Source organism: Nymphaea colorata, chromosome 5 (genome assembly GCF_008831285.2).
Source record: "Nymphaea colorata isolate Beijing-Zhang1983 chromosome 5, ASM883128v2, whole genome shotgun sequence".
NCBI classification, from domain to species: Eukaryota; Viridiplantae; Streptophyta; class Magnoliopsida; order Nymphaeales; family Nymphaeaceae; genus Nymphaea; species Nymphaea colorata.
The window spans coordinates 7,495,346-7,509,045 of NC_045142.1; the positions used below are offsets into that span (position 1 = coordinate 7,495,346).

At 38.6% G+C, this 13,700-nt stretch overlaps 1 protein-coding gene and 1 pseudogene across 3 annotated transcripts; both read left to right on the forward strand.

Annotated features, from left to right (window-relative positions):
* The first annotated feature begins 969 nt into the window (after positions 1 to 969).
* On the forward strand, positions 970 to 1,083 carry LOC116255334 (U6 spliceosomal RNA; annotated as a pseudogene).
* Positions 1,084 to 9,021: 7,938 nt separating this feature from the next.
* On the forward strand, positions 9,022 to 13,666 carry LOC116253825 (probable RNA-binding protein ARP1). Of its 3 annotated transcripts, none has more exons than XM_031628778.2 (6): positions 9,022 to 9,560; positions 9,676 to 9,808; positions 10,311 to 10,473; positions 12,676 to 12,715; positions 12,811 to 13,048; positions 13,312 to 13,666. In XM_031628778.2, the coding sequence occupies exons 1-6, from the start codon at positions 9,357 to 9,359 to the stop codon at positions 13,335 to 13,337; spliced, it is 804 nt and encodes a 267-aa protein (XP_031484638.1). In that variant the 5' UTR covers positions 9,022 to 9,356; the 3' UTR covers positions 13,338 to 13,666. The 3 variants fall into 3 exon arrangements, with proteins under 3 accessions (XP_031484638.1, XP_031484636.1, XP_031484637.1); XM_031628776.2 differs by having other exon boundaries at positions 9,024 to 9,560; positions 13,332 to 13,666; XM_031628777.2 differs by having other exon boundaries at positions 9,024 to 9,560; positions 10,326 to 10,473; positions 13,332 to 13,666.
* The last annotated feature ends 34 nt before the right edge of the window (positions 13,667 to 13,700 follow it).

Sequence of the window (13,700 nt, forward strand, 5' to 3'; positions counted from 1 at the left end):
TGAAATATATTTTTTTTTCCAAAATTTTTTTATATATTAAACTACAATTTTTAAAATTTTCATGTAAAACTGATTTTAAAAAAAAATCTACGGTGGGGGGTCCCCATAGCCCGTGCCTCTATTTGTATATTTATATGTACTTATCCTTTAACCATTTTCTTATATATTTGAAGGGCCTACGATTTTATGAATCGGTAACTTTCGGTAAAAATTTCTGACTCTACCACTGAGAGCTCCCATAAGCAGTGGCTGCTCATGTTGAATACCAAACGCCAATTCCTCATGAAATTTCCAAATGTTAGTGGGAAAATGAAAAACGCCAAGAGTATACCGTGCTAAAGTTTGTTTTTGGTACAACAAATACTACAAACGTCCAGTTTGTTTCTAGATGCAATTAAATCTCTCTCCACATGTGGTTGATGTAGCGTGACTTGGGTGTTACGGCGTCTCGCTTGTGACGGTAGAATATCTCAGCATTTTAACGCCATGCAGTAAAGAGTACCACTATGTGTCAAGCGATTGAGAGTGGAATGCCCTAACAAATAATGTTGTCGGATTGATATACAAGTATTGAAGAAAGATTGGACCTATTAAACGACAAAGCCTTCTTGTTCCTAGAGAAAAAAAGGTTACATTTTTTAGGTTTCCCCCCCCAATATCGAGGGAAATTACAAACACATGTCTTGTTTCGGTTGTTCCTTCAGAGCAAAATTTCTTACCAATGGTTTTTGATACTGGGTAAAGCTTCACCTATTAGTGCATCTAACGATCAAACAAGTAAAAAATCTTCCCCATATTGTTAAGGTAAAGAAAAAATGGTTGGTCTTAAGAGCGGCCCAATTTTTTCTTAAGAAAATATTTTCTTTTCCTCAAACGGCCCTTAAGTGAAAGTTTCAATGGTGAAAAAGACTTTTCTCATTACGTAAGAGGGCGTGCAGCAACAGGTGTAGTTTGTTACTGTTTTATGAATTAACCAATCGAAATGGAGCCGTAAATTTTTTCTTGTTGAAACGATACAGAAAAGATCAACATGGCCCTTGTACAAGGATGACACACATCAATCAAGAAATAGTAACTCTTGACGGAATTGTAAAACATCGAGGGGCACCATTACATAATAAATCAAATTATCTAATGCAATTTTTCTCCTAATCCCTATTATTTTCATTGAGATTGGTGTCATAAGCCGACTCCTCCTACCGTGCGGCACCGCAGCAAAGGATGACTGTACAGACACGACACAAGAGGACAATTGGTCACCATAATATAATTCATTAAGAAGATGCCTGAGTATGTCCTTTGAGCCAAACTTAAATATTTTGATCGTATCAGATCCAATTCCGACCAGATCTAATCACAAAAGTACCGTCACCTCTCATATCTGACTTGTTGGCAACCCTAAAAAATTCAAACGGCAAAAGATTTGGTAAGCAGTTACATTTTTTTTGGGTTTCATTAGCATTTAATCTGATCAGGTTTGGATTAAAATAAACATCCAATCTGATTTGTATTTGAATTTAAATATTGTTTCTAATAAGTATCTTATATCCAATATTCATATACTTTGAGAGTTGGCTTGTAACATATTATAATATGAACCAAATTTTGTTGTCTATTTAAAAGTTGGATTCAGATTCAAATGTAAAAATAAAAGTAGGATTTGAATCAATTCATGTTAATAATTTAAACGTCCCATCGGATTTCACTATCAACTTCTTTTTTTTTTTTTTTTTCATTCATAAACAGCCATTAAATGGTAGACCATACTAAAAATTTTCCATGAAACGGGCTGAATTTAAGTTTTGAAATTTTGACTAGGGCTAATATAATAATTTTTTAAAATTTTTATATATAACAAGTGAATTTTTTTAAAATTTATATATAAATTTTAAATTTTTTTTTTAAGGTGAAAATAGAGCCCATGGAAACCCTACTTTGACTCCGCCCTTAATCTCTCCCTCCAACTCCCAACTCCCTTGGTTTAACACTATGGTTTATTCAAGGTTAGTGGCACATGGAACCAAAATTACATGGAACTTTACACTTTGTACACCAAATAACATATCTGCCATGCCTCAGTTTTTGGTACTTTTTTTTTTTTACTTCAGTTAAAAAGGGAAAACCTCGAGATGAACCCTATTGACACCAGAAATTCAACTTTTGAATCATATTTTACTCTTGACTCGTGGAATTTGACCTTCAATGGACACTCGTTCAATATCGGACATGAAAATTTCACCTCTAAAAATATCTCAAGATGTACGTAATGGGTGAAATTTTACCCATTTACTTCATCTTGAATTAAACGTATTCCTACATGTTAGTTTTTGACTATTTTTTCCAATATTAACTTGGTACAAGACATGCTTTAATTCAACTTGTTTTCAAGTAAAATATTAAATTTTCTACTATCAAAATTTCGGTCTCATATGAGTTATCGATTTTTTTTAATAATTAAAAATTGATACACTTATTGTCATATTATTCTTACATTCATAATTATATGTTATTCTTACAATCATATTTACAAAGTTTGCTTGCATAAAAAGAGTACTGTAATTATTTATTTTGAAGAACATAGTTTTGTGTCTAATTTATGATATATCATGACAAATCAGTAGTACTAGATCTTAGGTGTTAGGCTTGCATGTAGCTCTCGCAACCGTTGATTTTTAAGAGATCGGTGGTTGAGAGAAAAAGTAGAAGAAAAATGAGATAAACCATTTTTTGTCATTTAATGTTAATTCACAAATTTTTCTGTATTTTTTTTTCAACCGTCAATCTCATATGAATCAAAGGCGAAGATGGTTTCTAAGAGTGTAGTACCAAATTTTCAAGATATCTTTTTTATTTTTTTGTATTTATGTCTAGGTGACTTAATGAGGTCGGGGCGAGCTACGACCATTTTGCAACTGGACCCGACCCGCTTTACGAATCGTTTGGTCGACGGTTGATGGCATTCTTGATATTTCTCGAACATAAAAGGGTACTTCTGGAGCCGCTGCACCTGAGGATGTCAAGCCTGTGTTGGAATTTGGAGACCGCGTGACAGCTGGATGTCAGTGATGCCTCTTCCGATTCGTCGTTTAAGAAAACCCGGTTTGTTATTGGCACAAACCGGTCAGTTAATTACATTTTTGTGCATGGCAGCAGTTAAAAATCCTTTAATTATTTTGCCATTTTTTAAATTTTATATTCAAAATCCATACCGTTCTAATGGCTGTACTCCACTTAAGACATCTTTTTAATTTTTTTTTTTTTGCTTAACACGTGAAGATAAAGAATCTCAATTGTAGATCCAAATTTATCTAATCCCAGGTTTGTTATCCGAATGTGAACTGGACTGGACGTTTATCCTTTTAACACCTTTTAAAGCGTTTCTAGTATTTGCAGTTTTGTTTTCGGTCAGTTGGAATCGGCCTGTATTTTCATTTATATAGATTATGAATCGGTGCTTTGAAATATTTCAAATTTCAAGTCCTCAATCGGCTAACATCCTTTTAGTTTGATAAAAAACCGATAGACAATATATTTGTTCTTATTTAACGTGAAACAGTGACCCTTAATGAGTGGGGGGACAACCAACAACCCCAATCCATAACTACTGGAAAGCACATCATATAACAACTGTCGATATTATTAGGAGAGTGGTGTCCACCAGAATCAAATAAAACAACCCATCACATGCATTAGGGGTGAACACGAGCCAAGTAGAGCCCAAGTTCGGTCAGCTCAAGCTCGACTTAACTAATAAGACCTCGAGGTCGAGAATAGCTCGACGGAAGCAGTTTGAGCTCGACTCGACAGTTACGTGTTGAGCTTGAGCTCGACTCGATTAAGGGTCGACAAATTCGTTTGAATAAAATTGATATTCATCGTTACGTGTTGAGCTCGAGCTTGACTCGATTAAGGCTCGACAAACTCGTTTGAATGGAATTAACATTCATCCTCAAGTTGTTGAGCTCGAGCTTGACTTGATTAAGGCTCGACAAACTCGTTTGAATAGAATTGATATTCATCATCAAGTTGTTGAGCTCGAGCTCGACTTGATTAAGGCTTGACAAACTTGATAAAGAATCTCAACTGTAGATTCAAATTTATCCAATCCCAGGTTTTTTATCCGAATGTGAACTGGACGTTTATCCTTTTAACACCTTTTAAGGCGTTTCCAGTATTTGCAGTTTTGCTTTCGGTCAGTTAGAATCAGCATGTATTTTCATTTGTATAGATTATGAATCGGTGCTTTGAAATATTTCAATTTTCTAGTCCTGAATCGGCTAACAACCTTTTAGTTTGATAAAAGACCGATAGATAATGGATTTGTTCTTATTTAACGTGAAACAGTGACCCCTAACGAGTGGGGGGACAACCAACAACCCCAATCCATAACTACTGGAAAGCACATCATATAACAACTGTCGATATTATTAGGAGAGTGGTGTCCACCAGAATCAAATAAAACAAGCCATCCTATGCATTAGGGGTGAACACGAGCCAAGTAGAGCCCAAGTTCGGTCAGCTCGAGCTCGACTTAACTAATAAGACATCGAGGTCGAGAATAGCTCGACGGAAGCAACTCGACTCGACAGCTACGTGTTGAGCTTGAGCTCGACTTGATTAAGGGTCGACAAACTCGTTTGAAAAAAATTGATATTCATCGTTACGTGTTGAGCTCGAGCTTGAGTCGATTAAGGCTCGACAAACTCGTTTGAATAGAATTGATATTCATCCTCAAGTTGTTGAGCTCGAGCTCCACTTGATTAAGGCTTGACAAACTTGATAAAGAATCTCAACCGTAGATCCAAATTTATCTAATCCCAGGTTTGTTATCCGAATGTGAACTGGACGTTTTTCCTTTTAACACCTTTTACGGCGTTTCCAGTATTTGCAGTTTTGTTGTCGGTCAGATAGAGTCGGCCTGGATTTTCATTTGTATAGATTATGAATCGATGCTTTTAAATATTTCAAATTTCAAGTTCTGAATCGGCTAACATCCTTTTAGTTTCATAAAAGACAGATAGATAATGGATTTGTTCTTATTAAACGTGAAACGATGACCCCATAACGAGTAGGGGGACGACCAACAACCCCGATCCATAACTACTGGAAAGTACATCATATAACAATTGTCGATATTATTAGGAGAGTGGTGTCTACCAGAATCGAATAAAACGACCCATCATATGCATTAGGGGTGTACACGAGCCAAGTTGAACCCAAGTTTAGTCAGCTCAAGCTCGACTTAACTAATAAAGCCTCGAGGTTGAGAATAGCTCGACGGAGGCAGTTCGAGCTCGACTCGACAGCTACGTCAAGCTCGACTCGATTAAGGGTCAACAAACTTGTTTGAATAGAATTGATATTTATCGTTACGTGTTGAGCTCGAGCTTGACTCGATTAAGGATCGACAAACTCCTTTGAAAAGAAATGTTATCATCCTCAAGTTGTTGAGCTCGAGTTTGACTTGATTAAGGCTTGACAAACTTGATAAAGAATCTCAACTGTAGATCCAAATTTATCCAATCCTAGGTTTGTTATCCGAATGTGAACTGAATGTTTATCCTTTTAACACATTTTATGGTGTTTCCAGTATTTGCAGTTTTGTTTTCGGTCAGTTAGAATCGGCCTGTATTGTCATTTGTATAGATTATGAATCAGTGCTTTGAAATATTTCAAATTTCTAGTCTTGAATCGGCTAACATCCTTTTAGTTTGATAAAAGACCGATAGATAATGAATTCGTTCTTATTTAACGTGAAACAGTAACTCTTAACGAGTGGGGGGACAACCAACAACCCCGATCCATAACTACTAGAAAGCAGATCATATAACAACTGTCAATATTATTAGGAGAGTGGTGTCCACCAGAATCACATAAAACAACCCATCCTATGCATTAGGGGTGAACACGAGCCAAGTTGAGCCCAAGTTCAGTAAGCTCGAGCTCGACTTAACTAATAAAACCTCAAGGCCGAGAATAGCTCGACGGAAGCAGTTCGAGCTCGACTCGATAGCTACGTGCTGAGCTTGAGCTCGACTCGATTAAAGGTCGACAAACTCGTTTGAATAGAATTGTTATTCATCGTTTTGTTTTGAGCTCGAGTTTGGCTCGATTAAGGCTCGACAAACTCGTTTGAATAGAAATTATATTCATCCTCAAGTTGTTGAGCTCGAGCTCGACTTGATTAAGGCTTGACAAACTTGATAATGAATCTCAACTGTAGATCCAAATTTATCCAATCCTAGGTTTGTTATCCGAATGTGAACTGGACGTTTATCCTTTTAACACATTTTACGACGTTTCCAGTATTTGCAGTTTTGTTTTCGATCAGTTAGAATCGACTTGTATTTTCATTTGTATAGATTATGAATCGGTGCTTTGAAATATTTCAAATATCAAGTCCTGAATCGGCTAACATTTGATAAAAGATCGATAGATAATGGATTTGGTCTTATTTAACGTGAAACAGAGACCCCTAACGAGTGGGGGGACAACCGACAACCCCGATCCATAACTACTAGAAAGTACATCATATAACAATTGTCGATATTATTAGGAGAGTGGTGTCCACCAGAATCGAATAAAACAACCCATCATATGTATTAGGGGTGAACACGAGCCAAGTTGAGCTCAAGTTCAGTCAGCTCGAGCTTGACTTAACTAATAAAACCTCGAGGTTGAGAATAGCTCAACGGAAGCAGTTCGAGCTCGACTCGACAGCTACGTGTTGAGGTTGAGCTCGACTCGATTAAGGGTCGACAAACTCGTTTGAATAGAATTTATATTCATCGTTACTTGTTGAGCTCGAGCTTGACTCGATTAAGGCTCGACAAACTCGTTTGAATAGAATTAATATTCATCCTCAAGTTGTTGAGCTCGAGCTCGACTTGATTAAGGCTTGACAAACTTGTAAAATCGTTTGAATATATTGACTTGATTAAGACTCGAGCTTGACTGAGCAGTTAAGTGTTGAACTCGAACTCAACTCAGTTATTTGAACTAGTTGAGAAATGAACTCGAGTTCGACTGGTTAAGTTTTTTTCTGTTTGCATCACTTAACTGCAAGGACCGAAAATGTTGCCACCTGGTTTTCCGTTTTCAACTTTTTTTTTACCCTACTTCTTCTTTTTCTTTTTCCAAGTATACCCTAAAAATGTCAAGATGGACGCAGGGCTGAATTCAGATCTTGGTTAGACCTTTGGTTAACAGTATTGACCCGGTTGGCAGGTCCTTTGGTCTATAATAACTTCAAGTTCGGGTTTGGATAATATCAGCTAAACTGGCTCCTATAGCTCATTGAACTGGGTCCACTTTATGCACATCCTCGATCCTGCAGATGATTACGAGTCTGAACCCAAGAAATGTAAGACAGACCAAATTTGGTTAAAGATCTAAACAAGATCATTTAAGTTGTGTTTGATTACCGTGGATTTCAGATCCGTAGTGATCTCAGTTCACTGCATATTTGAATACCGCAGTTTTCAAATCCAAATCACCTCCCATCCAATTTCAAATCCACACTTTTTACATTAAAGTATGGATTTGAAATCCACGTTGAGCGTAGAAGCTGAAATCCTCAGTTTCATAGAACTGTGGATTTCAGCTATCACAGATTTGAGATTTCCTGGGATATGAGATCCGTGGGGAATCACACGCACCCTTAAATGCTCCTCATCTGCCCATGATGAAAATTGTTCAGCTCCAAGAGAAGGTGAATTTTGCAAAATTTATGGACTAAATTGTCAAATATTAAGCTTTCAAGTGATCAAGGAATGTGCATCAAAATTGACAAGATCTTGAAATGGGCTTGGACATTTGCAACCCTGATTTAGACCCAAAATGAGGTCATAGCAATAGAAATGGATCCAGTTAGACGATCCAAAACCCTTTCCAAATATATTAGTGTTAGAGTGGCGGAGCCAGATGTAGGCTAGTGTGTGCCCCTGTTAAAGTAAAAAAAATTTTTTTTTTTAAGAAAAATATATTCATTTATCAATGTTTGCTATACTAAGAGCTTAGTAAAGTTTACAAGTTTTATCCCCAAAGTCTAATTTAATAGTCAAGGCCCGATTTTTACTGTTTACTTTCAGTAATTCAGGGTAACGACCTCCACTATGCTTTAACTTACAAAAAATTTGAAATAAAAACTGGCTACCTATCAACCCCTGTTCTATCCGTTGTGCCAACCTCTTATAGGATAAAAAAATAAATAACGCATGCTACTTGAAATGTTTTTTGTCAAAATTTTTATAAGATGAAACTATATGCATTATATAATTTGATACACACGTATCTATTTGTATGCATGAACCTATAATATGTGATATTATAAACAACTAATATCTACTTGAGCCGAGGAAGTAGCATCCATTTCCTTCATACTTAGCACATTTAAATATATAATAAGACGACTTTTGGTCACGGAGCATATGCTCTAATCACCAATTAGCATTTTCCCAGGCCAAAATGAGCCCAGCTGATTTGTCAAATAAGAGAAAAAGGCAAGACCCAATTTGTCAATTGCCCAAATGTGAGGGATGAATTTGGAGAAGATCGGAAGGCCGAAAAACACTGGCAGTGAGGTTTCGAGTGGGGCTCAGGGGACTTAGCCGTATCCGTCAAGCCTCAGAAATTTTTCAAAATTTAAATAAGAACTAAAATATAATTTTAATTTTTTTATATAAATTAAACTAAAATTTTTAAAATTTATAAACTTTGAATTTGTTTAAAATAGAAGAGCCCCTTCTGTCCTTGAGTCATGTTCCCAGCGAATCACATCTGGCTCCTTAGAGGTTTTACTTTTATATATATTTAAATTCTTAAATGAATAGATAAGTAAATATTATAATATATCAATTTGGACATTCCAAACGAACAACTGCCCACGTCTCCCGACGGTGAGAGAGAAGAAGAAACCCTAGAAAAGAAAAACAATGTGGGGAGAACGTCTTCCTAATTGGACCCTCTCCCTCACATGACCACATTTGGAATAAAAAGATTAAAAAGGACCAACGAGCACGTTGAACCGGGCCAGAGCAGTCCTCTCTCTCTCTCTCTCTTCTCTCTTCATCTTCTTCACTGGCATGCCCATCCAGACTGTCTTTCTGTCTGCCCATCTGTCTCTACGTTTTCTTTCATTTATTTAATCCCATCTGCACAGATTTCCCCCGGTTTTTATATACCCCACAAACCAACCAGTAATCCCACTCTATGAATCTCGGCTCTCTCTCTCTCTCTCTTTCTGCTTCTCAAGCTCCTCGCAACCCATCCTCCTTTCGTTCGTGACCGTCGTCTTCTGAGAGCTGGGGCTGTTAATTTTGCAGAGAGATCAAGTGGGGAAGATTGAGACTGTGAAGATGAGTACTGAGTTGGTGGTGGAGAAGAAGGGAGGACAGGGGCAGCAGTTTGGAGACACGACGCTGACGAAGGTTTTCGTGGGAGGGCTTGCATGGGAGACGCAGAAGGAAGCCATGAGGTCGCATTTCGAGCAGTTCGGCGAGATACTTGAGGCCGTCATCATCTCCGACAAGGTCACCGGCAGATCCAAGGGCTACGGCTTCGTATGTTCCTCTCTTTTACTCTGCTTTGATCAATAGAACTTCCCTTTTCTTCTTTTCTTTTCCTCGAATGCCATGTCATTGTTTATGAAGTTCTTTTCTTTCTTATTCATGGAAGGTGACTTTCAAGGACCCCGAAGCGGCTAAGAAGGCCTGCGAAGATGCGACGCCTGTGATCAATGGCCGCAGGGCCAACTGCAACCTCGCCTCCCTTGGTGCGCGCCGATCTCGTGCGCCCACTCCCCAGCCAGGTTTTCGTCACCATCTCTCTCTCTTTCTCGCATTTCAAATAATAAAAGTTCAACGATTTGGTTGTGGAGAATGATCGAAGAAGAGGCCATCCTCTGTTCTTTCTGAACCGCATTGACTTCCATTCATTGTTACAGTTACAGAGATCAAGGACAGGGAGAAGACATGAGTCAGAGCCTTGGGCTCGGTGAGCGCAAGTCTCTATGAGCCTTGGATTTGACAATGTTGACCTCTGCCGACTCTAGTCCTCGAGTTTTCTTTGAGGCCCAATGTAATGAGACAAAGTCTCATTATATATATGTATATATGAATTTGGTAATCAAAATTGTGATGAGAGATCAATAACCAGAATTTTAATGTTATAATAAGCCTAAAAGCACATCGATCCAATGAAAAAAAGTACATTTTGCAATGTTGATGAAGCTGTTTTCTGTTAACAATTAACATGATTTCTCTCTTCCTCTCTCTCTTAATTTCGTTTCTCCTTTCTCTTGACCATTGGAGATGTGGGTGTTGAAGGGCCTACCAACAACAATACCAGCAACAACACTGGAACGAGGACCCTGGCAACAGCACCAACCGGCGGGGCGGTCCAGTGGTATTACCCAACGGGCGCTGCCGCTGCTCCCTTTCACCACCACCAAGCTGTTCCCTTCCATGCTTATGGGTATGCCCTATTCCCTACCTCCTTCACTCTACCCTCTCCATAGTCTTCCTCAGATCCTTCAATCAAGTCAATAATTCTCTCTCTCTTTCTCTCTCTCTCTCTCATATATATATATATATATGTTGTAGATCGTGCAAATTAGTGGGGAGGAATCCGAATATGTTATGACTGTTTGGACCTCAACTAGATATAAGGATCCCCTTGAAGCCATGGCTGGGGGGTTCAATGGTCAGAGGAAGCTTCTCCTGCGGATCCAAGGTCATTTGGAATCTGCTTTCAGGGTGGAACCCAATTTCCTCTCTTTGCCTCTCCTTAGATTCCCCACATCATTTTGTCGTTTTTCCACTAAAATATTTGTTCTTCTTTATCGTCTGGCCTTTTCTTTCATGTGATTGTTACGACACTCTCGTTAGGAGATTTCTTGTAAAGCTGCCATTAGCTTTTAGATATTATTATTTATCATTTATTGCTTTTGCTCTTTTAAAATAATTAAGTTGGACGACTTTATGCTCCTCCTGCATGCGCTGGAACGGTTTTGGGGAAATGGGAAGGGACCATGGTGATGTGTTGGGAGGGAACTTGGCCTCTGCTAACAGAAATAGAATGACCATAGAACTCACAAAAGAATCCACAAGAATCCCGTTTAGGCCACATCTGTTCTATGGACTCTTAAGGCAATCATCTTCCCAGGCTTTTGCTTCTTCTCTTACATATAATTGGGATCTGGGCAATGGGATATTAATGGCTATTGGATGTGCCTGTTTAATGAATGTACCAAGCTGCTCAACTCGATTAGGGTTGTGGCAATCTCACCAAGTTACAGAAGTCAGCTTAAGCAAGAACATGGTCATTCAACTAAGCTCGATCCGACCAAGGTCAGTTAAAGAAGACTTGTATAATATTCATGCATATAGAGTGCCTTGCGTGGCGACCCATCAACCCGTCCTAGTCTGTTTAAACTTTAAAGTGTTGACCTGCAAAAACTGGTGTAGTGGGGAAGCATATGGCTGTTAGATGGTCTGTTATGGTTCGATTTTCGTGTCTGTTACTCTTAATGCTAAAGCGAGCTTACTTGCTAAGCTGAGATTTCAGGCGTTTTGAGCCACATGTGGGCTTGTGCAGGCAGTTGCCCACACAGTCCTATAAAATTCATTCATTTACATATTACTTGGCCCCAGCTATTTGCTTATTTATATGTTGGTGCCCCACAATCATTTACTTATTTGTATATGGTGTTTCTCAATCATTTTACCACGCATTTGAAGGGTCTAATTTTTTTTTTTGAATTAGTGCCCTTCAGCCAAATTTTCTGGCTCTGCCTCTTATTTCAGGTCTCAACTAAGGATATGCTTCTCTGCCTGAGTACTCTTTGTGTGTACTTTCTCTGAAGAGTACTTACACCCAAAAACTGAGTAAAGAAAATCGGACTTCTGATCACTGATATTCTTCACCTGATTTCAAGTATAAAAACTGTAGGGTGGTGAAGGAAATTGGTTGCTTTTATAAGTGCGCTTAAACTCATTTTAGCAAAAAAGAAAAGGGAAAGAAAAGAATCTGCGAACAATTACTTTAAAAGCATTGTTATTGTGTGAATGCCAGGTTGTAATGGCCATTTTGCCTCCATGGCCTCAGAAGTCAGGCCTTGTCAGAGAACAGAAAAGGTCTTGAAAGGAAAGAAAACAAGATCTATTCAATGAGCCAGCTTGGGGAAGCTTGGCAGAATCTAAAAGCTTGATCAGAAGTGTCTCCAAAAGTACTGTTATTTTGTGAATGCCAGGTTGTAAATGAGCACAAGAAGAAGGCATTTCTGTCAGAACACAGGCATATATACTAGATAAAAGGAGAACTTAGGGACATGTACCATACAACAGCTTGTGTGGCCCCTCAAGCTCCTTGTGCTTGCAGTAATAGAACATCACTGTCATGTGTCACATGCAGGACCATTATGAGACACATGCAAACCACCCTCTTAAATCGGTTCGCGAACAGTCGAATTTGGTACGAGGGCCTTGTCATTTTCTGTGAACCAGATGTGATTTCAACGCGTTTTCTTAATGTATTTAGATCTCCTGAATCCCAACCGTTTGCATGTCAAGATAAAGCCGCTTTTATGAAGCTCATCTGAAACGAGTAAAGTTGAGCAGTTGCATTACTCAAAACAGAACCTAACTCTTTGACTTGCATCTTGGTCCTCTGCTGCAGGTATTCCCCTGCTTATTATACTGATCCAACATATAACCCGGTCAGTGTTTTTTCCTTGTTTGCTTTTTGTTTTTAAGGAAACAAGTATGTGGTCTGAATCTTGCTGATATTCCAAGTTGGAATTTTGAGATGCAGAAATTGGGGTATGGTGGATCTTATGTTACTGGGCAGTATCCACAGTTCTACCACGCTCAAGGGATGATGAGTCCAAGCACAGTGCTTCCTGTGTACCCTTATTTCCATTTCCATCAGTCACAGACCATGGGTCTCCCTGCCCAACTCTTCCCTCAAAACACTGCTACTGCTGCTGTTGCCCCTGCTGCTAACATGCCTGGCTATATCTCTAAGCCCCCTCCCTTGGCCTCCAATACAGGTAAAGGTTTGTGCATCCGGTGTCTCATTTGATAAAAAAACGTGTTCATGTGTGTGCATGCATACGTGCACCTGTATGCACACCTGTATGCATGTGTTCGTGCAATAATCCAGCACACTAAGCACACATGCACATGTTTCACCTGGTAATTGTAAATGGGCAGCAACTTGGAATGAAATTTGAACCACAGCCAAGTTCTTGACATTTTCACTTATTAAATTTTTTCCTTTTCACGCCAAGGCCGACGACTAATGAACGGACAGTTTATTTGACAATGCAACAGGCATGACAGTGCAGCAGAAGGTTTCAGTAAGGGAAGCATAGAGAGGACAGTTGGCCCAGTCGCAGCAATTGGAAGAGAAATTTTTACTCGATATTCTGGGACCTTTTTCCTGTTTCCTTCTTTTTTGCCATCTTCATAGCTTGATTGCATTCATTCATTGTCTAACCAAGGGAGCATCTTGGAGATGCAAAAGAAAGATCTGTAACTGAACAGGCCACTGCCCGTTTACCAATGTATTTTATGGTAAACTTCAATTTGGCTTCTTCCTCCTGAAAAAACAAAGAGAAAAATTGTTCATGGAAATGTGGACGTCTAGTTCATAATATTGTTCATCACTGACTGCTTTCAACTAACGACCGCCCTTTTTAG